The following is a 26,720-nucleotide window of genomic DNA, read 5'->3' as shown; positions in this document are numbered from 1 at the left end:
TGTATATGACATGGGTTAGCGCCATCACAAAGTAATGACTGAGGGTTGGATGCCGTTGAAGTCCCGTTACATTGATGGCAAGATAAATGTTCACAAATCACCTCTATTGCCTCAAAAAACAATTGCATCTTAAATATCGAAGGACTGACGTCCACACTGTCACAGCGCGTTGAAATACAGCAACGATGGCAGATGAAAATTTGTGACCGACCGGGCTTCGTACCTGGACCTCCTGCTTACTAGACAGACGTGCTGACCATTGCACTATTTTTTTTTTTATTTTTTAAGTTTGAGAAGACTTTCAGCACCAGGTAGGCGGAGGCAAAGAGGGCAGGGGTCGAAGATCCGAGGCATTGTAGAAGAAAATTGAAGCAGTAATTAAGGTAAAATAAATTACAGGTTGCCGCCTCGAATGGCGTGCGTTCCTTGTAGAACATAACTTATAACAGTCAAAAGGGTGACGGAAAAATACATAACTAACATTCATTCAGAAACATATTCACAATTTAAGTTATTATGCACTGGATGCACATGAGGCGTGTAAGGAAGCCATATATTTTTCAACAAATGAAAGAAATTTCGGAGCCGGAGGAGTTTTGCCAAATTAGAACAGTTCTGACTTTAGAACCAACGTAAAAGAAGATTCCAGGAATAAAAAAAGTGAAAGAATAGTATTCTGCTTCTAATCAATAAAACTGTCCACCTCCTTATGGCCCACATAAAGCAATAGACAAAAAATTTTGAAACCATTCCTTATATTTGTTATTCTTCTTCAGCTTAAAATATTATTCTGCAATATAAAACATGTACTTTTCTAAGTTAGACGTTTTGTTTGTTAACACGTAAAACACAAACTGTCCCAGAAGCCACGAAAAACTGTTATTCTTTGCGGACGGGTAACATTTCCAGTTGGGTTGTAAATCTTCAGTTATCGGTATATGACTTTCTGCGGTTCTGTTGATAGTGCTAATTTCTTCCTATTCCAGTTCCAAATTCTGATTCTATTTTCACATAAGAACATGTGCACTACAGTTTCTACAAGCCGACATTTGTCGCAGTATGGAAATGGTCTCAATTTCGTTTTCCATAATCGTTCCGCTGTGGGTATGGTTTCGTTTACAACGTCGTACCATACGGCACTGACTCCAGTTGATAGAATTTTATTGTTGTATTTTTCCAGACGTTCATCCAGTTTTTAGGAGGTTAATTTACCTGAATTGGGTTGTGAAGACGATATCTGGTAACATAATCATAGTGTGAGCTTGTGCTGGTGGAAGTCTTAGCTGCAATCGACATAGTACTTTCGGACGTAATCTAGGCTGGCATCTATATGTGCTACATTAACAGGAGCGTCCCCATCCCCAAGACCTAACGAGAGGAACAGAAGTTTCGTGATGCCTGTCTTAGTGGCATGTATTAGTTTAAAAGCACGTCTTTAGTTCCAAGTCTTCCGTTTTGCCTCTTCAAAGTCGCCGTTTGGAAGGATACTTTTAAGATATTTTGCTTCCACGCACACCAACACGCTGCAGCTAGTATTTTATGTGCGGTGACCTGCGGTATCGGTAAGACTGCTGCGACAAGATATATAAACTGAACTTTCTGCAGCCGGTCTAACGATCGCATGTCATGGTTCTTCAACAAGGCTCCGATGACATTAAGTTTCCGCTCCCAAATGTTCTGAGCCATGCGCTTGGGATTCGCCCTTCACCACAATCCGAGCTGGAGTCTCTCTTCAGTTACATCTAACCAGTGCACACCTATTGCACTATTGTAAGAACCGAGATGCAGTATTTTGGATTTAAAATTTTGTAAATTTGTCGTAAGATCTTATGGGACCTAGCTGCTTAGGTCATCAGTCCCTAAGCTCACTCACTACTTCATCTAACTTACGCTATGGACGACACACACACACACACACACACACACACACACACACACACACACACACACACACCCATGCTGGATGGAGGACTGTAACCACCGACGATGGGCACTATCGGGACACAGCAGCCAACCTCTCTGCAGCACCTATCTACACACGTTCCTCGTCAGACGCGAATTCCCATCTTTGCCGCATACCACATGCGCGGTACCTCCCACCCTCCCCCCTATCATCCATTATTCCTCTCGCTCGCGGCCACACTGTATTCCCGCGAGGGTTTGGACCATGACGTGCGTCTAGCACTGAAAACTTTCGATGACCCGTCGAGACTTGAATAATTATACAGGATGGCCGGCCGTTGTGGCCGAGCGGTTCTAGGCGCTACAGTCTGGAACTGCACTGCTGCTACGGTCGCAGGTTCGAATCCTGCCTCGGGCATGGATTTGTGTGATGTCCTTAGGTTAGTTAGGTTTAAGTAGCTCTAAGTCTAGGGGACTGATGGCCTCAGAAGTTGAGTCCCATAGTGCTCAGAGCCATTTGAACCATTTTTTATACAGGATGTTTCAGGAGGAATAGTAAATATTGTAGGAGGTCATAGTATAGACAAATTGCAGAAAAAATGTCATATAACATGTGTGCAATTTTTATTGAGGACATGTAGCTGGGTCCAATGCATTTTCGTTTGGTCCTTACAGGACCCAGTTGTCTACACTTCCTTGAAAATGAGCTTCCAGCGTTGTTGGAAGAGGTTCCTTTGGCTACAAGAATGCGTATCTTCCTCCAGCATGACGGGGCTCCTGTACATTCTAGTCGTCAGGTGACACATAATCCAAGCCTAACATTTCCCGGAAGATGGATCAGTAGATATGGGCAGTTTTCTTGGCCACCAAGGTCCTCGATCCTTATCTCTCTGGATTTTTGTCTGCATGGATGGTTAAAGGCGAAGTCTACAAAGAAAAAGTAAGCCCAAGAGCCGATTTGATCGTTCGGATTATGAATAGTGCAGCCCTCCTAAAATAACGCAAAGACGACCTCTGAAGGGCTACACGTGGTGTTATCAAGAGAAGTCAAATGTGCATTGAAGTTGGTAGGGGAATTTTTGAAAATCAACTTCGAACGTCCTCATTTGCCTTGCCTTTTTGTTTGTTAGGTTTACGTACTAACAGCTGTATCTCTGTACTCAATAAAAACTGGACGCATTTATTTTGAATTTTTTTATGCAGTTCGTCTGTACTACCACCTGCTAAAATATCTATTATTCCTCCTGAAACACCCTGAATATGGATATGTGTGTGGTATCTGTTCTTCCGGACATGTCCGAAAGAAAAGACACTACGAATCCGGGTTGGAACCTGGTCAGGCACAAATTTTCATCTGACGCCGTTGTTCTATTTTAACGCCCATGACAGCCTGGACATCTGTCCTTCGATATTCAATTGAGTGACAAGGCTGTCTATTTCGATTCTTAGTGTCTGTTCTTTCGGAAATGTACGAAAGGACACACACACACACACACACACACACACACACACACACACACACATACACACACACACACACACACACACTTTTATCCTAAGTGCTATTCGGAAAATGTGTGATAGTGCCGGACTGGAGCTGCATCAACCTACTCATTTCATTAGATATAGTTGTGATTTTCTGAACAATCCCTCTTTAATAAGTGACAGCGACAGTGTCTCTAATCGTTTATTTTGTCGGAAACCTGCTTCTTTCTGCTCTAGCCTATACTACTGCAATGAGTGATTGCTCACATTCTTGATACCTCACTGGACGTGCTACTGCAACTGTAGCCAATGATTCAAATCCCACTGGAAAAGTATGTTTCAAGTCAGATGGTTTTGCTCCTCCCATACCGTCACTGAAAACGATCACAATGAAATTAAGTATAGGAATCCTATGAAACTCTTGAGTCCATGCTGCGGTCCTGTGCAGACGAAAAAAGTAGTTTTTCACAGTTATAGATGGAATATGTCAGAGTCCACTAATTAGGGTGCAAATGGCTCTGAGCACTATGGGAGTTAACTTCTGAGGTCATCAGTCCTCTAGAACTTACAAGGGGAGGCCGCCAATTGTGAAATTCAGATTCGATTCATACTGCGCATAATAAAAGCTCATGGCCAGAGGTGTAATGTGGCAAAGCACCAAGATGCACTTCTCAGCCGTTGTCGAGAAAATCGACAGTTAAAAGAAACCGTTGCGGTGAAATACTCTCTACTATTAGTAATTTTCTACAGCGTGGTGGTGCAGCGGTAAGCGCTCGGGTTCGTAATCCGAAGGTCGCCGGATCGAATCTCGCTCCATGCAACTTTTTTTTAGTATTTGTTTTTGTAATTCATATATTTGAATTGCAAAAAACTAATAATAAAAAAATATTGCATGGCGCGAGATTCGATCCGGCGACCTTCGGATTGCGAACCCCAGCGCTTACCGCTGCGCTATGACGCTGTAGAAAATCATTAATCGTAGAGTATTTCACCGCAACGGTTTCTTTTAACTGTCGATTTTCTCGACAACGGCTGAGAAGTGCATCTTGGCGCTTTGCCACATTACACCTCTGGCCATGAGCTTTTATTACGCGCAGTATGAATCGTATCTGAATTTCACAATTGGCGGCCTCCCCTTGTTAGAACTACTTAAACCTAACTAACCTAAGGACATCACACACACCCATGCCCGAGGCAGGATTCGAACCTGAGACCATACCGGTCGCGTGGTTCCAGATTGAAGTGCCTAGAACCGCTCGGCCACCCGGCCGGCCACTAATTATGACTGCATTATTAATTGTTGGTTCACAGGCGCTTTTCTGCCGCTTATTGTAACTGTTTTTTTAATGTTAGGGCTGAAAGAACAGAAACATCAAATTTTCCCCATATGGAATATTCGAATTCTCCATCACTCTTCAAGGTTCGAGGAAAGGCAGAATATCAGTCAGAAAAGCTGACAACAAGAAGCCAGGCCATGCCTGTCGTCTGGCAGATGTACCAGTGGCAGTGATCTCAATAACAATATTGTACAGCAAAGATATGTTGCCAACTCAACCGCTGGAGAAACTTCAAAATTGTGAATCGCGTCTGGTGAATATTCTTTCAAGGTTTCGGTCCGGTTAAGACAATAAAACTAATAATTGTACCAGTTATTAATTTATGACATTTAGTTTGCACTCAGTGCATCGATTTATTACAAATAATTACACTTTAGGGGCTAAACCTAGTTACAGAAATGCGAATAAGAATCATTGACATATAATGAGGATATTGCGGCCCTTGCCACCCGCAATTTTGAGACGAAGCTATAGTTGCTTCCGAGGTCACTCACAGAACACATCAGCTGGTATCCTTCCTGGCAGTATAACTGAAACTTGGCAACAGCGCAGAATATGTTTGGCAACTCTGTGACCGACGAGTTACTTCCTTGATTTCACAGAACTATCCTGCTAAATTCACGTGATATTATCATGTCATTTCAATTGAATAATGTTATTTTCTCCTGAAATGTGACATAAGGATATCAGTTAATGCTTTTGAGTCAACGAAAGTCGTTCCACACGGAAAATGCAACTACTCTCGTCTCCTATGTTGCGATTTATCTTCCACAGCGGGAAATGGGCCAATACATAAGTCAAAGACACCCCATCTGTTCACTAGCTCCTAAGTTGCCTCATCGTTATACACTGCCTTTGTTCGCCTTTCCAGACTCGTTGAAAGCCAGGTTTTTAATTCTTTTGTAGCAGAGCTACAAGCAGGCAGATACAAACTCAATAAGGGAATCGTAACACAACGCTCGAACAAAATTCGTCTTGCTACTTTCAGTAACCCTTAGTGTCAGAGCGAAAACCTTACAGTACAGTAACATTCATAATGCCAGTTCTGCTTTCTGTCGACATATTTTTGTTGTTGTGAATACATAATTTTATCTATGAACTGCCACATTTTCATAATACTTGCGAATGGTACAGGAAATGAAGTAAATACAGATCTTTTCGAAGTCAAAAGTCGGTAATGTCCCACTAATTCGTGTTAAAATAAGGCTCAATCGTCTTACAGATACTAGATGGTTTATTAAGATAGACTGCCGTCGTGATGTTTCTGTCCATTAGTTCACTGAACGCTAAAGTAATCATCAAAGAGAAATTAATCAGCAGCAGAATTTTCTTTCACGATATCTAAAACAATCTGACAATGCTAAAGTAGTTTACAAATTCTAAGCATGTAGAAACCTACTGGTTCTAACTATGTCATTAAACCAGTGTAGTTTGAAGAGTATTTTCGTTTAGAAATGAATTGCCTTGACGGTTGATCGATCAAGAGCGGGAAAGGTAAAATTTTACGAGTATATGATGAGAGGGACAAGTGCTTGAGAGAGGACTTCCCTATCAATACAAGTGCCTGAGAGAAGACTTTCCTATCAATCTCCTGGATACTTTTGTTTCTCAAATCAACAGAGTGCGTTATCATGCAGTAGCACAGGTGATGTAGTTTTGTCGGTCGATTTTCTTACACTGCGACCGAAACGTGTCTCAGTTGTTGGCAACAAATTCCAACTGATGCACAAACCCCTCGGAGCAGAATTCGTAGCCCAAAACACATTTTTGGAGCTGTCAGATGTAAAATATGTTCACACTACCCTTTGCTCGAGTTTACGTCTTTTGGTGGGGCTCAGTCTTTCATCTTAGGAAGTTAACGATAAAGGCATCATAACTCATCACCACTAACAGTACTGCATAGGAATGCTCAATGGGCGAACTGATGACGTTCAATAATCGTCACTCTGTTGATTTTTGTTGTTTCGAATTAGAGCATGCAGTACTCCTGCACCGGACTTCTGAACTTTGCCTGTTGAATGAAAATGTCGCATGATGGTTAAATGGTAATCCATCACAAATATCAGTAGTCGAGACTTCCTTAATGTGGAAAATCATTCATGCCAGAACGATCTTTATTGAAACAAGAATAGCTTTTTCTAGCGTATTTTTCCCAAAAGTACTCGCTCCACACACAGTTCAAATCTTCCTAGCTGCCGCCTCTGCATTCACCCCTCTATTATACCCAAAGTAAATACTGTATTGCAGATGTTAGACGTTTTTTCCACTTGCGACTCAATTTTACTATGCTTGACAGTAGTTCACGATTTTCAGGTATGCAAAATCCAATGCTTAACTGTAAGATGATAACTAGAACTTCAAATTCGAAAATGGCAGTTGATGTATACACTGACAGCGTCGCGCCGCGTTCACCTGGGCGGCGCCGGATTTCAGACGGCGGGTGGCGTCTGGCCGGTGGCTGGTAGCCGCTGCAGCCACGAGCTGTCCTGCGGAATTGTTTCTGGAAGTACTTGTTATTGTTATTGCTGGTGGGTAGAGTGTGAAGCGAATTCTCCTCGATGTTCAATCAAACTCATAGCTTTAGACGAGGGTCGAAATGTTTAAAAAAAACCATACAGTTGGACGCGAACAGGCGACCATTAGTTTAGAATGCACGACGATTACCACTTTTTTTGTTAAATCTCGTTTAGTTCGTTGCATCTGCTCTGGGCGGACGTCGTAAAACATCCGTTTAAGTTCGTTGTTGATCGATTAACTCAGTTTTTTTATTACAGAGTGCAGCTAACCCTCTGACCGAACACGCTGAGCTACCGTGCCGGCGATCCGCTAGATCACGGGCTCACACAATCGGACAGCATCTCGGAAGTAGACAACACTTGATCCTGTCACTTCCGCATCTTACAGTGTTGCCAGGTTGTGCAGTCACCTTAAGTGAACGACTCGGACTTCGTCTCTGTGGCGGCCGGCCGGCGGTCAGTTTTTATGTCCAAGACTGCATCGTTGTGCGAAATGTTGGTGTGTCTATCAATGGATTTGTTGACCAATAATAATCTATCCTTGCTCTTTTTTTTTTTATTATACAATTCCCATAACGATAGCAAGGCCCAAACCATTTTCTACGTTTGGGTCCCGTAACGTCAACAAATTTGGCACTTTTTTCATCCAGTTTCCTTCTCCAGCAATTTTGACTGTAGTACTTGTTGGTTTTGTTGCTAATATATTCAAATAGATCGTTCTCAATATATAATTCTACGATCTCCTCGACGCTCTGTGTATCTTTGAGAAATATGTTTGGATCCGGAGATCCTTTAAATTTATTATTGGTCCTCGGTAAATCAAAGTCTGACCACTGTTCACTGGCTGCTTCTTCTGATTCATCTGAATCAGCTGGCAACCGTAGCATTCGCCGAATTCTTCTTGGACATATTTCACTATCTTCCGACGACTCTGCTTCACTTTCATTTTTTTTTTTTTATATTCAGTGACATCTTCCCAATCGTCCAAGGCGTCCGGAACGTCAGACAAGATATCCGCGCATTCATCGTAAATAATCGTATCGTCTCTTTCGTCTGCCATGATGAAAGGGCACAAGTACTTATAAAAACAAAACACTTGTTGACGTATGTAACTTATTGTTACCTAAACAAAACACCAACAGAACACAAAAGATACTAAGTGCTGTCGCCTGCAACTGCGCGATACTATGCTCACGACACCACCGTGTTGTCGCTGGCCACACCACTGTGGTGTCATCGGCCGTTGACCGTTATTTCGCGCACGACACCACTGTGGTGTCGCTGGACGGCATAGTGTTACGGAGGGTTGTTTAGACATTAGTAACTATTCACATTCAGGGAGACCTTTGGTGTTTGATAAAGATCAGTTAAATACATGAATCCAAAATTATCCATGTCAATGCACTCCAGAACTGGCAAATGTGATGAGCTATGGTCATTTCACCACCATGCAAAATTTGCATGCAGTGTGGAAGGTTAAAAACTCTGGTGTATAGGTAGCACATGCTCTAAAGCCAAAAATCTCAAAAATAGGTAGGTGGCCATACGCGCATCTCTGCTTGTTCGTCGTATGAGGGCTATTCGGAAAGTAAGGAATGATAGGTCACATAATAGAAACCACAGTGAAAATCAAAACTGTTATTTGCAACAGTTAGCTACAACTTCCAGCTACTTATCTCCATAGTAGCCAATCTGACTTAGATGTTTGTCATAGCGTTGTACCAACTTTCCAATACCCTTGTTATAGAAGGCAGCCACCAGTGCTTTCCGCCAATTTTCTACACTGGCCTACAGCTTGTTGTCTGTGCCAAAATGTTGTCTTCATAGCCAGTAGTTCATGTGAGCAGAGATTAAACTCAGAGGGAGACAATTACGGGCTGTATTGTGGATAATCAAACATTTCCAATTGAAAATGATGCAGGAGCATGTTCATTGCCCCTGCAGAATGCTTCTGAGAATTGTCTTTAAGAAGAAAGCGCACGACAGTTATGTAATGTTGGCTGCATAGCTTCAGGTGAAATTTATCACCAGGCCCTCTTACTTGGCAGAAGACACTATTGTTCTAGGTATCTTTATGTGCTCCCTGTGTGCTCAGTACTAAAAAAAGGAATTACGTAACGCGATAGACGGGCATACTAGAGGCACTGCCCAACACCTGTGCAAAACATCGGATTTTCACTGTGGTTTCCATTTCGCGACCGATTGTTCCTTACTTTCCGAATAACCCTCATAAATTGGCTCGTTAACAACACAAACCATTCCTATCCTGTATCACTGCTGGTAATGAGAAATGGTTTCTTTATGCTAACGAAAGGAAAGGGAAGGAAAAGGAGTCCAAATAAACCAGCAATTCCCAGTACAAAGATCTGGACACATCCACAAAAACTAATGTTACACATCTGGAGGAACAGCAATGGTATGGTGTACTACGAATTGCTTCCCCAACAAGTAACCATCACTGCTGACATTTACTGTCAACAACTGTGACGTCTCGCAGATGCAATCCAAGAACGATGATCAGGAAGACTGTGTGGAGTGATGCTACTCCATAACAACACCCGCCCACATTCTGTTACACTGACAACAAACACTATACAGGAGTTGCGTTGAGAAGTCATTCAGCAACCGCCTTGTTCACCTGATCTTGAACCCTCAGATTTTTACCTTTTTTGCACTCTATCTAACAACCTTCGAGGAACTTCCTTTCTGGATGAAAATGCACTCCAAACCTGGCTCTACTAATTCTTCACTTCAACATCAAGTGATTTCTACAGTTACGGAATCTGAAAGTACCCCAGCATTATAAGACTGTTGTAAAAGTGAAAGAGAATATATTACTGCTGACCAAAGTCTCTTTTACATGTATCTGATGTGTTTATTTAACTTATGGAAAATGGTATGGACTTGTGCACCAACCCAATATTAGTGTTTAGGTGCTCCACCTTCACCTTCGTATGTTTTTCACCTTTGAATGAATGCACTCTTTTACCCTGCATTTCACTTTCAAAATTTGGCTGATCTGCAATGTATATGCAGGAGTCACTAGAATCAGCATTTTTATTCTTTGCATATGTAACGGTGACCTTGTTTATCCAATAAACTGTCACTTTATCTTCGTCTAACAGTGTAATTTTAATTTCTGACTTTTCTTTTGGAGATAATTAATTGTTAATTAAATGTGGCAATAGCATTTACCAATTCTTCTTCCATAGTTTCTTGACTGCCATGGATATGCATTCCGTAACACTGAGTGCTTCAGTTGATCCTAGCCATATGTTTCTACTATTGGAAAGTGCATCTGGAAGTTTAACCATTACCTTGCACATGACAATTTTCATGCAGTTTCTATCAATGGTTTCATTTAGCATATGTTGTATATCTCCATAGCAAACAGCAGAACATTCATAGGGTTTCCATGACCTTCACAGCGAGATTGATTGTACATCGTATTTTTTTTAGTGTAAAGTGTCGTCAAAATTGTACGATTCCCAACATTTATCCAACAAATAAATTGATGTTTACCAGTACGTACTACAAAGAAAACAAATATTAGTTTCCATTTTTGCAGTCTTGACTCTTGAGAGAATTCTGTGCTGCCAGCTGGAATTTTCCAGGCATGTCACGCACTGTGGTATACAGGGGTATCTGTGTTTTAATCGCAGGCACCACGCAAGAAAGCACCATTTTTTTGGAATTTTTTTGCAGGTACCTTCCAACATATATTGGCAGCTGCTATTTGGCTTGGATATTTCAGGTGGTGTCAACTACTAGTAACAACAATATTACAGCAAGTTATGACATGACAAGCCTGACCATTCCATTGCCACTGAGCATTTCCAGGTTTGATGGAAAAACTAAAGTATCCCCTGAGACATTTACTTGGCCAGAAGAACTGCTCATTCCTTGTGAGAGGTAACACAGATCCCGATGTCTACTTCTGCTTTTATAGGTACTAAGGATGACTATATGTGAACATCCGATATATCTTGTTGTATCTTTCACATTATTTTCCTCTTGCTGATAGATTAGAATTTTTCACTTCCTCAAGTAGCTATAACACTTGCATTCTCCCAAGGTTTCAGCCCATTTCAGGATATTCCATGTACAGTTGTAATTCTAACTTCAGATGTTAGATTTTCTGGGTTATTTCTTGCATGATGTCAAATACTAGTTAGTCCAGCCCAAGTGTAGACAATTCAACATGATTCTGTGTGGGATACAAACAATGCACTGTATTAAGACACTCACTCACTGTATAGTGGACATGTTTATCACTGAGCATACATGTAAATAACAACTTTAAAAATAATAGCTTACCTTGCAACCTTAACAACTACTTCATGCTGTTCAGCACAATATAGTAAACTTAAATGGCTACTTCACATGTGTGTCCCCTCTAACATGAACCCTCCTGTCATATCTGCCTCCACCTCTACTCCCTTGTATTTCCTACTCCATGAGTTTCCTACTTCACTCAGCACCACAAAACAATCACAAAAAATTGCCAATTTTTAAAAATTGTCTTTTATTAACGATTTTAATTGTTTACAACAAACAGCTGCCAAACTAAAAATAAAATCTTATGCAGGCACACTAAACAAATATTTCCATTGGATAAAATCAATAAATAGATCTCTGTTTCTGTTAGATTTATAGAACATTATAACAATGTGAAAAACTGTAAAAATGTTTACAGAGTCTAGATTTTCTAATTTTACATTTTTGAGATTTTGAAAGTGGGAATCACAAATGTGGCTCTGTGGTTTGTGAAGTCTGCTCCAACATCAATCTTATAATGAAGGAAAAAAATTAATGTAATACAGATTCTTAATACTCTATCATAAAATATAATTTCACAGTGGCTTTCTTTACATACTCTTTTTTACAGTAATTCTGCAGGATAACAATAGAGCTACCATTAATTTTTCCATTATCTAAAGCATATAGCAGAATATTGTGCAACTGCTACTGTAAGCAAAACATCTTAAATGCATTTATCTTCAGGTATAACCAATATGTTAACACACTTGTATAAAAGTAACATAAAAGGCAAGCTATTTAAATAGTCTCTATGTTCAATAACCAAATGCAGTAAACTGTTATCTGATGAACATTACATGACATCAGTAACAGATTTCCAATTTCGGTGAAAAGCAGGTACTAAGGAAAACATGAGTATGTACTTCGCAAAATTAATACCTTGAAAATAATTTATATTAAATACTTATGCTTCAGTTCTGAAATAATGTACGCGTGAATTCAATGTAATCCAAGGCTCCTTGAATGGGTCTTTCTGTTTTGGGATCAACATAAGGCTTCATTCGAGCAACACAGTAGTCTGCCATTTCTTTTGTGAGATTCTGAAACAGAAAATATTGTTAAGACAACATAACAAAATGTAAATATGCACACAACACCATCTGACAACAAAATAATTTCAACTGGAGAAATTTTTATAATACGATCATTTCGTACAGAAAAGGACTACCAAGGAATAGTATACTCTGAACATTCAGGGGCTTAAATTCAACGGATTTTAAAATAATGATAAAAGTAGAACACAATTTTGTTTAGCTAAGGACTCATTATTCCTGTTCATTCTTCAGATAAATGACGGAATGCATGAATGTCAAGACTTGAGGAATGCATGAATCTCAGACTTTGCTGAACACTATCTCTGGTATGAAAACCTGTTTTGCAGGAAGTCTTTTCAGAGCCAAAGCACAGCACCAATGAGGCATACAACAAAATTGACACTGCAGTTATTTATTACCAAAAAATCTACTTAGTGTTTCCAGTATTTTCTGTACTTGCATGTCTTCATTTAAGTAACAGTCACCTATATTCTATTGCAGCAAGAATACTTACAGCATACAATTCTTCTTTAGTGACGTATGGCCGATCTCCAGCTGTGATAGCTCTAAATGCATTTTCAATTTCTTCTGAACTCTGTACATTCTCAGTCTCCTTACTAATCATGAAGGCCATGTATTCTTGCAGTGACACATAACCATCTCTGTTAGGATCTACAATATCTGTAACAATTAAAAATGTTCTTAATTCACAGAAAAACAAAGTACCCCAGTTACCAATATCACATGTAACCATAGTACATTTTTAAATGACAACAGTTGCGTCATTATGAATATAAATAAATCATAAAACATCGAGCACAAATAGTTACTTACCAAGAATGGCATCAAAGTCATGATCAGGTTGACCTTCTTCCACCATTGGAAGATCATAACCCAAAGCACGGAGGCAGGATTTGAATTCTTGATGATTCAGGCGACCACTCTTATCTTTATCAAAGTGTTTGAACATCATTGAAAATTCTTTGAGTGCGTCTTCACTAACTCCAGATTGGTTACGTGCTTGAATTTGTTGTTCCAAATTATGCTGCATACGCATGCCTAACTGATCGAGCTGGTCCCATTGTTGTGCAAGACCAACAGTACTGTGCTCTGTATACCTATTATCCAGGATCAGATGTTCTTCAAGAATTGCTCCCAAGTCTTCTATTCGTTTCAGATCAGATCGTCGTGCTCTGACTTCTCCAGCTTTTCGCTGAAATCAACCACAATACACACATTCTTAATCATATTAATCACACAGCATAGTCAACAGTTTTTCTTCCTCACTATTTCAGTTTCTGTCTTAAATTACCACCGTGCTTATGGTAAACCATTTTGAGCCATAATTACATTCTTTACTTTGTCTTTTGCACTTTTTTTTCCCCATCTCTCAGAGTGTGCAAGGGTTGACAACCTGAGCTCATAGAGGATCAGATAACAATAAGAAGAAAACAATTCAGTGATAAATGAGTATGAATTCACACTGCCCAAATAATTAACCATTCTTTGCTCTGAATAATTTCATTTCTGTAGAATTTAAAATATGAAGAAAACATTTACAGTCAACAACAATGGCATTTATATGAAGATATGTTTCTCAGTTCAATTTTTTAAGTATTTCCTTTAGTCACACCACAAACATATTTTATACAACTGAAAAAATAAATAAAAGCACTGCAGTGTAGGCAAAAGGAAAGTAAATGAAATAATTATGAATCATAATGATTTACTGATTAATTGATATTCAAATTGCAATGTGGCTGCGTTTACCCAGTGCAAGCAAATGACTGACAAACTGTTTTATTTAGAGTTTGCAGCAAACTGAGAGGTAGTATGAAACTACATTACTTTAAGTCCGTGACTGCACATGGGTTATTTCATGAAATATACACTGAAGTGCCAAAGAAACTGGTATAGGCATGCATATTCGAATACAGAGATGTGTAAACAGGCAGAATATGACGCTGCGGTCAGCAACACTTGTATAAGATAGAAAGTGTCTGGCGCAGTTTTTAGATCGGTTACTGCTGCTGCAATGACAGGTTATCAAGATTTAAGTGAGTCTGAAAGTGGTGTTATAGTCAGCACATGAGCGATGGGACACAGCATCAATGAGGGATTTTCCTGCATGGTCATCTCACGAGTGTACTGTGAATATCAATAATCCGGTAAAACATCAAATCTCTGACATCACTGCGGCCAGGTAAAGATCCTGCACGAACGGGACCAAGACGACTGAAGAGAATCACTCATCGTGACAGAAGGGCAACCCTTCCGCAAACTGCTGCAGATTTAAATGCTGAGCCATCAGCAAGTGTCAGTGTGTGAACCATTCCACGAATCATCATCGATATAAGCTTTTGGAGCTGAAGGCCCACTTGTATATCCTTGACTGCACGACACAAAACTGTACGCCTCGCCTGGAGCCATCAACACTGACATTGGACTGTTTATGACTGGAAACATGTTGCCTGGTTGGACGAGTCTCGTTTCAAATTGTATCGAGTGGATGGAGACAACCTCTTGAATCCATGGACCCTGCATGTCAGCAGGGGTCTGTTTAAGCTGGCGGAGGCTCTATAATGGTGTGGGGTGTGTGCAGTTGGAGTGATATGGGACCCCTGATATGTCTAGATACGACTCTGACAGGTGACAAGTACATGAGCATCCTGTCTGATCACCTGCATCCATTCATGTCCATTGTGCATTCTGATGGACTTGGGCAATTCCAGCAGGACAATGTGACACCCACATGTCCACAAATGCTACAGAGTGGCTTCAGGAACACACTTCCGAGTTTAGACACTTCCACTGGCCACCAAACTCTCCAGACATGAGCATTATTGAGCATATCTGGGATGCCTTGCAACATGCTACTCGGAAGAGATCTCCACCTCCTCGTACTCTCATGGATTTATGGAGAGCCCTGCAGGATTCATGGTGTCAATTTCCTCCAGCACTACTTCAGACAGTAGTTGAGTCCATGTCACATCATGCTGCAGCACTTCTGTGTGCTCACGGGGGCCCTACATGATATTAGGCAGGTGTACCAGTTTTTTGGCTCTTCAGTGTACATCTGCTATAAAATTACTGCATAGCATTAACTCCTACCTCTGAAGTACCAAGTACAAGATTCTTACTTTAAAACAAAATGAGCAGCACCTCTGAAATTTTTGATGCAATGAAGCATTTCAGTTACGGTGTATACTTTAATAAGTGTGTTTAAGCTTTTTATCAACATCTACAATATTATAATGAAAGAAAAAGGTACCAGACTAAGCAATGACAAATCTTCATAACAACAGATCTTCAGAAAAACTGATGGAAAAAACTGGAGCTCTTTGTTACAGTGCATGTACAGACATATCTACACACAGACAGAAGCAGATTATGACTTCTCTACTATGAACCTCACAATGCAAAACTCTCCTAATGCCCTTTGTATTATCATTACATAATTCTAGCACATGCAATTCAAAGTATTTTTACTTTCTTCCACTCAGAAAAAAAACCACTTCAAATTCACGTAATATTCAATAGTTTCATTCTCATGTTTCTTACCTTTGTTGCCTCCAGCTGCTGTTCTAGAGATCCAGAACCTTCCATCATAGATGCTCTGGAAATCGAAGCAGCTCATCAATAAAAGAACACAAAACATTAACAAATAACTTTAATTGAATAAATTAGTTGTTCTACAGTTACCTGTCATTGGGAAACATACCATACATACCATTCCAATATAAAAGTAACCTAAGAATCCTTGCAAAGTGATTCATTTTCAGTACATGAATGAATTGTGGAAATTTGTTATTTGAGGATTTCAAACAACAATGTACAGTACATTAATAATGTGAATCTTTTATCAAATAGCCTTCAGGATCAGAGAACTTTACATACTAATTTAAAGTGCTAGTGCAAGAACCAAAGCACATTAAACAGCAACAATTCAAAAATGTTGTATTCCAACAGGAAAAAAATTTCGGTTACCCAACAAAAATCATCACCATTTAATGTAAGGTGGTAAGCAATCTGAATGGGCATACATATCCAAGGACATGGTTTCAGATATGAGAGAAGATATTATGCAAAGGAATCTTAAAACAAGAATGAAAGAGATGTTCTATGAAATTAACAGCATGTAGCTCGTTTCTTTTCATCTCTGACAAAAAAAAATGTGTGCTGAGGCATTTACCACTTGATAATTTTAAAGGCATTGACATCCTTTGTGAGAAATTAACATGTAAGTAAAGCAGGACATTGCTAATTTTTTTGGTTTCTCTGCCACTGTATATGCACATGACAGTTTTCTGTGCCAGGTACCATTTATGAAAGACTATGTCCTGTTTCACCCATGTGGTCAGGTATCCAGTTTAATAATCACAAGGTTTTATAATGTAGGTATCAAACTGTTATTTCTGACAGAACTGCTGACACTGCCTTAGGTAATACAACATGCTGCAAATATTGCTAAGTCTAATAACAAACCAAACATATTCTCCAACTATTCCATAAAATTAACTTTATAGTACTTCACACAACAAAGAGACAAAAAGGTTAATGCCTGGAGTCGATATGCTGCTTTAAAAAAGCAAACACATTTGCTAACTCATTTCTACATGACAAATGGTTTTTCGCACCATCAAGCATGCAATAAATACAAACACAGCATTAGAAAATTGTTTTGGCATGTATCATAGAGAAGCAGGATTTATGGTCTACAACCTTCATACTCAAGACTGTTGCAACATTAACAGGCACAAGAAATTTAAATTCACCAGATAAGGCTAACGTTAAGGAATTAATAGATTTGAATCACACACTAACACAAATGATCATACCAGTGATATACCAAACTGCTTGCTTTTAACAGTTGTGTTCCAACTGTTTCTCAGCACCTCTATTATGGCAAAGCTAGCCAATATCTAGCCAATATCATTCATACTATTGCAATCTGATTACTTTTTACAGAAAGCAGCTGAATGAAGTAGTTGATGATAAAAAAAATGGATGTTCTGAAATTTCACACATTACATCACAAAAGTGAACTTACAAAAATGTATGTATTCATATCTTCACCAAGTAGTGGTATATCAGTTGGTATTTGCAAACACCTAGTGAAATCTTAACTTAATGTTGATCCTAGAGGTACATGTTTTATTCTCATTTCCAAATATGGAAGGAGAGGACACACATTAGATTTAGTTCTGACACTGGGTTAATTGATGTTTTAGTAGTACAACCATTCACTATCTTTGAGACAAACATATTCACCCGTCCCATCCAAGGAGTCTGTATCTGCTCATCCATTGTCGATCAAAAGGCAGGAAACGTCATTTCATTTGTAAATATATCAATTATTAGAAACAATTTTCATAGAAAGTCAAAAGAATATAAGATTAAACACACAGAGAAGTATTTTCAGATTACCATAATCAATACAGTTACTTGATTTGCAACTTTTATTTGCTGTTATGGAATGTTACCTTTATTAATGTGTTTTCTTTTTATTTATTTATTTATTTATTTATTTTTTTTTTTTTACACTATCACTTAATGTTACCTTAAAAAAATTCCTTAAAGTGGTGACAAGTCTACAATGGAACAGTAATATTTGATTCTTGAATACTGCAAAGGGATTGTACGCTTATGTTTGAGTGCACACAATGTATGTCCAAGTGCCCTATAGTTAGTTTGGATTTCAGTCTCTTCACTGCACTCCCAATGTACCAGATACTCATATTAAACAGCAACTCCAAAACCTCTTCAATAGGCCACATATTTATCAGCCCAGACAAACAGTACACGTGTAACTGAAGACTGGACTATGAAAAGAAGACTGAAATAATCCTTTATCCACCAAGAAATAATGCAGTAAACTAACATACTTTTATCAGTCGAACTACTTATCATCTTGCAACAGAGAAAAAGAGCACATTAATGATTTAAAATTATAACAATTATTTTATTAACAGATGAAAAATAAGCCCTACATCCTGAATTTCAGATCTTGTTAGGCACGAGGTATGCCCAAAAAGTAATGCACTGCATCCTTTTTCTCAGCCGAAAACTGTGCTACAAATGCGAAATGTTATCTATGTATATATGTATGTATAAGTCTCCTGAGCAAGCACACCAAGTTTCTGTCACTTCCAGCAGATAGTGTAGCTGCAGAACAGTTTCAAATTGGTGTCTGTAGGTGATGTACATTACAACGTGCCATCATAGAATTTCTCACTGCAGAGAAAAAAACTGTGGGGAATATTCACATATTCTTGTGCGGTCTATGGAGCATCTGCTGTTGACAGAAGCACAGTTAGGCACTGGGAATGGGGGGTGGTATCATCAGAAGGTGGTTTGGCAGAGCTCCACGATTTATAGTTGTCGGGGAGACCATCCACGACTACCACACCTGACCTAGCCCCCTCAGACTTCCACTTGTTTGGGCCATTAAAGGAAGCAATTTGTGGAAGACATTTTGAGGACAATGAGGAGGTAGTCACACAGTGAATCACTGGCTCCGCCACCAGGACAGGGATTGGTACTGATAGGACATACGCACCTCTGTTTCGGGCTGGAGGAAGGCCACAGAACAGGACAGAGATTACATGGAAAAATTAGATGTGTAGGTAAAGCACCATTCTCTCGTGTGTGCAATTCTCATTATATTCAATAAAGAATTGTTGAAGAAAAAAAAAATGTGGTGCATTACTTCCTGGGCAACCCTCGTATTACGGAGGGTCGCCCACGAAGGAACCTGACATACATTATAGTTTTCTCAATAATTCAGAAAATTTGTAAGGTGTAATTCTGTGCAGAATGACTTACTATCAGAATGATTCCGTTTTTCATGCTCAGTGAACACTTGATGCACAACAGCATATAGGTTTAATATTGACAAATTTTTACAAACAGTACTATTTTCAATGCACTCTTAAATAGTATATTAAATGAACAGAACTGAAAATGTTTAGGAAACAATACCTGGTCTCTGTAAGCCATTGGTGGAATGCATTGGCATGTTTTGCGAACTCCTTCCTCAATTTGTCATTTTCCTCTTGTCTCTGTGCTTCTTTAGAGAGCTCAATATCTCGTTCCTGCATTAAAAATAAAAAAGCATCAGTCCACACAGCAGTGGTAAATAGTTACACTCCGTGTGTGTGTGTGTGTGTGTGTGTGTGTGTGTGTGTGTGTGTGTGTGTGTTCACAGATCATTTAGCTTAGTGTAGGCAATTAATTCTCCACCAAACAGAAAAATACCGAACAGAATGGACACGATACCTGTATCTACTTGCTATTTATATGAGGTTCATTCAAATGAAACCTGGTCAGTGCATCTTTGTCTTACACATAAGGTGGGACCACGTAACTGCAGGTATGGTAGCACCAACTGCTGGCAGAGGCACTGACGTATGTACACCGTTTGATGTTGCATATCACCAGTGTGGTTTCATGCCGAAGAGAAGGTGGTCACACAAATTATCGTCCACTAACAAGGAGTGATTCAATTTTTGGCGGCGGAGGGAGTTGGAGGCCGTGAAATGTATCAACAGATGAAGGTTGTGTGCGTTGAGTACAGTCTGAGTCGTTCAAGTGGCGTGGAATGGAGCAAATGATTCCTGGAAGACTATGCTCGTCCTGGACAGGCTCATCGTGTCATCACACCAGAAATGGTTGCGGAAGTGAATGCTTTAGTCTTGGACAACCACAGAATCACCAGGGATGAGATCCATTGGTTACTGGGTATTAACATGGGCACCCCACATGCCATAACTTTTGAAAAATCTGTGCACAATGGGTTCCTGATCAACTAACCACCGAAAAGCGAACAGCGCAGTACTCGAATGACTGTCTTTGAATCATCTGCAATGTTATCATGAGGAAGAATACAGCTTTCTGTCGGGTACTGTCCCACATGACGAAACATGGTGTCATCATTTTGAATTGGAAAGAAATTGCCAGAGCAAGTAGTGGAAACATGCAACTTCACCAAGTCCAGAGAAATCAAAAGCAGTACACACCAGTTCTGGTAAGGACATGATGTCCTTTTTTGACCACAAAGGCCCGCTGCTTGTAGAGTTCCTGGAACGGGGAACCACCATCAATACCTAGCATTATCAAGCCACTTTACAGAACCTTAGATGAGCCATCAAGTCGAAACGCTAAGGCATGTTGTCCAATAGCATTATCATCCTGCGCATTAATGCCCGTCCACACACAGCCAATGCGGTGAAGATGACATTGCAGCAATTTCGGTGGGAAATGCTGGAACATCCACTGTACAGTCCAGACCTTTCACCATGTGGCTTTCATGTGTTTGGAACTCTAAAACAAGCTGTTCCCAGACATCAATTTGCAATGGATGACAAAGTGTTTTACTGGGACCAGGCCTGTATCCGACAACAGCCTACTAGCTTTTTCAAGGTTGGAATCGACCAGCTAGTATCGCAATGGGATAAATGTACCAACAGTTTTGGCGACTATTTTTGACTATGTTTACTGTGTATAAACTACATTTTTGAGTTAATAAAATTATTACTATTACCTTACACTAGTGACCAGGTTTCATATGCCCCTTATATAACACTATAAATAAATGCGTTGTGTGTGTCAGTACTTGTGAAATGAGCCTCAAAACCCTCTGACTACCAACAGGAAAGATCTTTCACTAACCAGATACAGATTGTCACTTATCAGTGGATTTCAGAAGAATCTGGCACACTTCAAAATTTAGGAAGTGAACACTAAAATCAGTAGATCTGAAGATAACCAAAGCAGGTCTTATTTTGTACAAAAATACCTTAATAATCTTCTGTAGATTTCTCCATGTATCTTCTAGTGCTTCCATCGTAAACCAAGTGTATGGATTTGGCCCAACATTAAAATTCTTTATCTGCTGATCCAACTTCGCAAGGGCATCAAAATCAGCTTGTGCTGATGAAAGGGAGGCCTGAAAGAGACAGAAAGTCAATGATAACTACAGTACACTGACAACAAAACTAGATTGAGCTGAAAACTTTGATTATACATGAAAGATCTTAGCAACATTTTACAACAGTTTTATTACCTGAAATTGTTGATGCGCCTCTCTCAATGCCCTGATTTCTTCAATAGAATTGCAGCGAACTGGGTCAGTTAAATCTTCCTCTGCATTTTCAAACCAAGAATTAAATGCTGAAGCCTTCTTTGCAAATGTGAGATACAGTTCTTCAATCTGTCTGAACTGTTCTTGCATTCGAAGTAATTTCTGCTTACGAGCATCTGAATCTGCCAGCAACTTCTGCCATCTACAAAAATCCACAATTTTTTTTGGTATTATTAGCTTTTCTGCATGCATTAATGATCTATTTCATATGAAAAGGTATATTATTAACATTCACAGACCTGGCTATTACATCAGCATGTCTCTTGAGAATCGCAGGTGTCTGATCGTGTGAAGCTGAAACTAATTGTTCTTTCAGACTTGTGATGTTCTGGATACCTTCATGTTCAAATGCATGGAGACCTATTGACAGAAACATGATGAAAATGTCTCATTGTGACTGTATATAAGATATCGCCCAAACTTAGTATTTATAGTCTCAAGTGGACAACATCTAGAGACACAAATTTACATTTAGTTTGAGCAATCGTACAAGGTCTGTTCAAAAAAATTCTGGAACATTCATAATTTTGCGTCAATGGTGCGTTGGAGCGAAATGCGGCTGGCATCCCTGCACATGTATGTGTTTAACGTGTAATCGCCACTAGTTTAATTGTTGTATATCTGTGAGTTATTGTTCACTGCTGTATTGAGTAGGACATTGTGTCACACAGTTTGCAGATTTCAAGATTGTGGATTTACATGAACTATCCATCTGCATTAAATTTTGCATGAAAGTCAAGTAAACCTTTACAGACACACACAAAATGATGCAGGAAGCCTATGGTGATGAGGGCTTATGCCAAACTCCATGTTAGAAATGGTTCACACAATTTGAAAATGGCCAGATGCTCATGTCAGGAATGTCAACGAAACTGTGCATGTTAATTGAAGACAGACTGTCCAAGAGATTGCAGAAGACTGTAGCACTACAATTGGATTGTCATGAAATCCTCACATAGCATCTCGGAATGCATCGTGTTGCTGCCAAGTTCGTCCCACAGCTCATGAGTCAAGTCCAGGAAGACCTTTGCCTTGCAATCTGTGAAGAGTTTTCAGACCACGCAAGTGAGAACAAATGTTAATTGATGATGCTATTGGGACATGTGGGAAAATGTGAGAAGGAAATGGCCTGAAATGTGGCAAGAAATTCGTGGCTCTCGCATCGCACTAATGCACCTGCACATTCATCCCTGTTGGTGCATGACTACTGCGCAAAAAACGAAGTCACTGTGCTACCTCATCCTCCATACTCTCCAGACATGGGCCCATGCAACCTTTTTCTTATTTTGAAAGTTGAAAACCCTATTGTAAGGACCAAGATTTTCAATGATATATGAGATAAAAGAAAATTTGCAGGTGGCATTTTACACAATCCAGCAAGAGGCGTACCAAGACTGCTTCCTGAAGTGGAAATGGCACTGGGAGTGGTGGATCAACTGTGGCGGAGAGTATTTCAAAGGAGACCATGCACTATAAGTAAAAGATAAGCGCAGAAAAATTTTGTGGACAAAGTTCCAAAATTTTTTGAACAGACCTTGTATTTAACATTTAAGAATCAATTTTTTGGTGGAAGTTGTTTGAGAACTGAGTTTATAAAGAGAAAAATATGACAATGTAACAAACATTTAGAGAAGTATTTTCTACACTCTAAACAGAAAAGGAAATTAACAATGTGACACCCTTCACAGAAACTGACAAGTTCAGGAGGCTTATGAATGGCTGTTGCTCTGACACTTAAAATGAGGAAATACAACACACACATTTAGTGGTACAATACTAATGAGAATTTTATTTACCTGCATCAAATGTCTCTTGTTTTGTCAGAAGTGTCTGCACAGTGGAAAGATCACGACCAAATTCTTCTGATCGAACGTGAGTTTCCTTATCAGCAATCCATGATTCAACAACATCTGCTTTCCACATGAATTGTAAATATGCTGAATTTTCCATTAACTTTAACTTGCGACGAGCAGCAAGTGAGGCCAAGTGATCTAATTTCACCTGCAGAAGACATTATTGTAACACTTATCTTACAAATGCAGAAACAGCTTTATTTAAAGTATTTAAACTAAAATTAATGAAGCATAAAAACAAATTGTAATTAGAACACAGAAATACGTCTAACTTTTTACATCTTCTTCTACAGTCAGTCATTTGATCAATGACGCAGCTTAGCACTAATGTGCTGAAGTTCACAAACTTGGAATTGCGGCAGTATTTTATAGATAAATGTCACCCAATGGTAATTGTAATGCAAACTTTTCTTAAAGGAAATAACATAAACTGGATGATGATAATACTGGGTGGCTATCTTACAGGTTAGAATGACAAATTCTGTGTGAGGAGAGATGGTGACAGGCTGTATCACTATAGTAACTCATCTAAAAAATAAAAGAAGAACTGCTCCAATAAAGGATCTGTGACGTTAGTCAAAATGTTGAAGTACACAAGAGTTGGCTCACACCTTTTATAGATCATCCCTTTTCCGATAAGAAAACAAATTTGGCCTCAGTTTTCTATTGCTTTCAGTAATGGTAAGTATCATTAATAGTCTTGTAATTATTGTAGGTGACTCAGTTCTTGGGACAGATTTTCAGCATCTGGGATAGCTTTTACTCAATGCACTAGGGTAACTTGTTTCTGAATAGAGACAACAGAAAAGCATTCTTCTAGCCCCCCCCCCCCCCCCCAGCAAAAATGAGAACTCTTGAGGACTGAAGGACAGTTCAATGGTCTAAACATCCTATGTACATATGCAGCCTTTTAGGATGGCTACTATGGCACTGGGCAAACAAACAATGTCAGGTGGAACAAGAAAGGAGTTTACACCTACAGTACACCAAGAGATCAGTCTTGGCAAACGTGCCAAGAGATCAGTCTTGGCAAACGTGATTGTGAACATGTACATAAAACCACATTTGATGGCATCTACGTTACTACACAGGCAAACAGTTTCTGGGATTGCATAATACAAGATGCAAACAAAATTAATATAATTGAAAAAGCACCTTGCAAGTTAAATTTGACAATTGTGAAGGAGCCTCAAACAAAAGATCATGACTATTTTGCTAATTCATATTGCCATGCATTTGTATAGCCACCTCAATGTACAAATGTTCTGTCGGTCCTTAAAGCATATCCCGAACTGAAACAGTACGACATTCCTCAAGGAAACAGATGACACTGAATCAACATGGGTTCAGGAAAAACTGTCCTTACGAAAACAACAACTCTTTTTTTCACACAAAGTGTCTTGCAAATTGTATGTGCAGCTCAACAGATAGATTCTGTTTTCATTCAATCCCAAAAATGTGTTGACTGCTGTATCAAACTGTCAACTGTTTACTGAAATGTGCTCCCACTGCTTTTGCTCACAAATATAGGACTGACTTGAAAATTTTTTTGTATTAATGAAACTAAATATGATGTTAATGTTTGGTTTGTGGGGCACTCAACTGCATGGTTATCAGCTCCCGTACAAATTCCCAACCTCTGCTCAGCCCATCTCGCCATATTTATGAATGATGGTGAAATGATGAAGACAACACAAACACCCAGTCATCTCGAGGCTGGTGATGAAACTAAATAGTCTTCCATGATGGAAACTCTAGAGGAAATCATTTCTACAAGAGTGAAAAGCAAAACAACTATAATCCAAACAGCAACAGGAGATCCCTCATAGTTGATGTAGGTTTTATACAGCTGCTTCACACACATATCACAACCAATCATATAAAAGATTTTATTTATGTTATGATGGCAATGCCTCAATTGTTGCCATAGCTCTATGTGATTCTGGCTTTCAGGCAATACAGACAGCAGTAGTTTGACCCCCACACTTGAAAGGTGGCAACAACACTGCCAGCTGCCTTTGATCTTCTTTTCCATACAGAGTATGTAGTCTCACCACTTACTGTAATGAAGGGCAGCTGTCTGTAAATGCAAGATATAATGTCCACAACAAAACACAAGACTCAATTGTATCTGAGTATTTTAAAATGGGCAAACATGATATCGTTAATAGGTGAGAAGAATGGAACAATTTGTAGTTACAATGCATATATAGAAGAAACCATATACAAGAAATGTGATCTATTGCTGAATATGTTCATGTATGATTAGAGTTATCATGTAGGCATGATATAAAATACCAAATAAATTCAGACACATCCTGTGAAGTTTTAACAGGTCAGTACAGCCTGCACAAAAGAGTAACTTAGATGCTCATGAAACTTGAATGGTAATATGGAAGAAAGACGGCAATGTTCTTGTGAAATACTGTCGAACAAATGTAGAGGACTGGGATTCAAGGAAGACAATTCTATGGAATCTTTTGTTAATTCTGTGCAAGGGGCAATGAGAATAAGGTAAGAGAAGGAACCGACTAAGACGATCATTCAACTGAACAGATGAATAGAATCCAACAGAAAGTCACTATTACTGGGTTTAAGTATCCTCCACCATGCACCAAAAAGTGGCCTCCACAGTACAGATGTAGCACTTTCAGTTGATAACAATTTATATTACACTTTCCTAATGCAAATGTGCTGTACAGTATATACCTGTAGCTGTTGACAACGCTGGGCAATGCTTTCCATGTGATGATTGTTGTCTGCGATTAACTTTTGACCAGCAGCACAGATATCTGCACAACGATCTCCATGTGCAGCAAAGTCTGTTTCAAAAGCATCATGTTTCTTTAGAAGGCCTTGAACTGCAGCCATTGTATCACCATAATCTTCTACTCCCAAGAGCTGTTGCTTCTCACTGGAATATTTAATTTTCAGTTTATTAAATAAGTATAAATTTTATGTCAGAAATATTTTTTTCCAATTTATTCAGTTGACATTAAATTTCCAAATCAAACTAAGCTGCACTGGTAATGAGTATGGGGACTGCTTGTGGTTTGTTCTTCGGAAGTTAGTATTTTGATCGACTGAGGAAGAAACATTGGCTTTCTCATTCACTTTAATAGTATATAAAT

General features: G+C 39.2%; 1 protein-coding gene across 4 annotated transcripts in view; it reads right to left on the bottom strand.

Moving 5' to 3' along the window:
- Positions 1–11,748: 11,748 nt before the first annotated feature.
- The window catches only part of LOC124556717 (spectrin alpha chain), a 123,074-nt gene continuing 108,102 nt past the window's right edge, over positions 11,749–26,720 (bottom strand). For 2 of the 4 annotated variants that reach the window (XM_047130705.1, XM_047130707.1), the window contains 11 exons: positions 26,299–26,503; positions 23,533–23,737; positions 21,976–22,096; positions 21,659–21,878; positions 21,392–21,541; positions 19,576–19,688; positions 17,866–17,889; positions 16,156–16,210; positions 13,429–13,807; positions 13,109–13,275; positions 11,749–12,600 (listed from right to left, as the gene is read on the bottom strand). In XM_047130705.1, coding sequence (XP_046986661.1) covers positions 12,472–12,600; positions 13,109–13,275; positions 13,429–13,807; positions 16,156–16,210; positions 17,866–17,889; positions 19,576–19,688; positions 21,392–21,541; positions 21,659–21,878; positions 21,976–22,096; positions 23,533–23,737; positions 26,299–26,503 — 1,768 coding nt within the window. In that variant the 3' untranslated portion in view covers positions 11,749–12,471. The remainder of the gene's footprint in view (positions 12,601–13,108; positions 13,276–13,428; positions 13,808–16,155; positions 16,211–17,865; positions 17,890–19,575; positions 19,689–21,391; positions 21,542–21,658; positions 21,879–21,975; positions 22,097–23,532; positions 23,738–26,298; positions 26,504–26,720) is intronic. The other 2 variants (XM_047130706.1, XM_047130708.1) reach the window with 1 other exon arrangement.

This window comes from Schistocerca americana, chromosome X (assembly GCF_021461395.2).
Source record: "Schistocerca americana isolate TAMUIC-IGC-003095 chromosome X, iqSchAmer2.1, whole genome shotgun sequence".
Taxonomy (NCBI): domain Eukaryota; kingdom Metazoa; phylum Arthropoda; class Insecta; order Orthoptera; family Acrididae; genus Schistocerca; species Schistocerca americana.
This window is presented reverse-complemented; position numbering and strand designations above follow the sequence as displayed.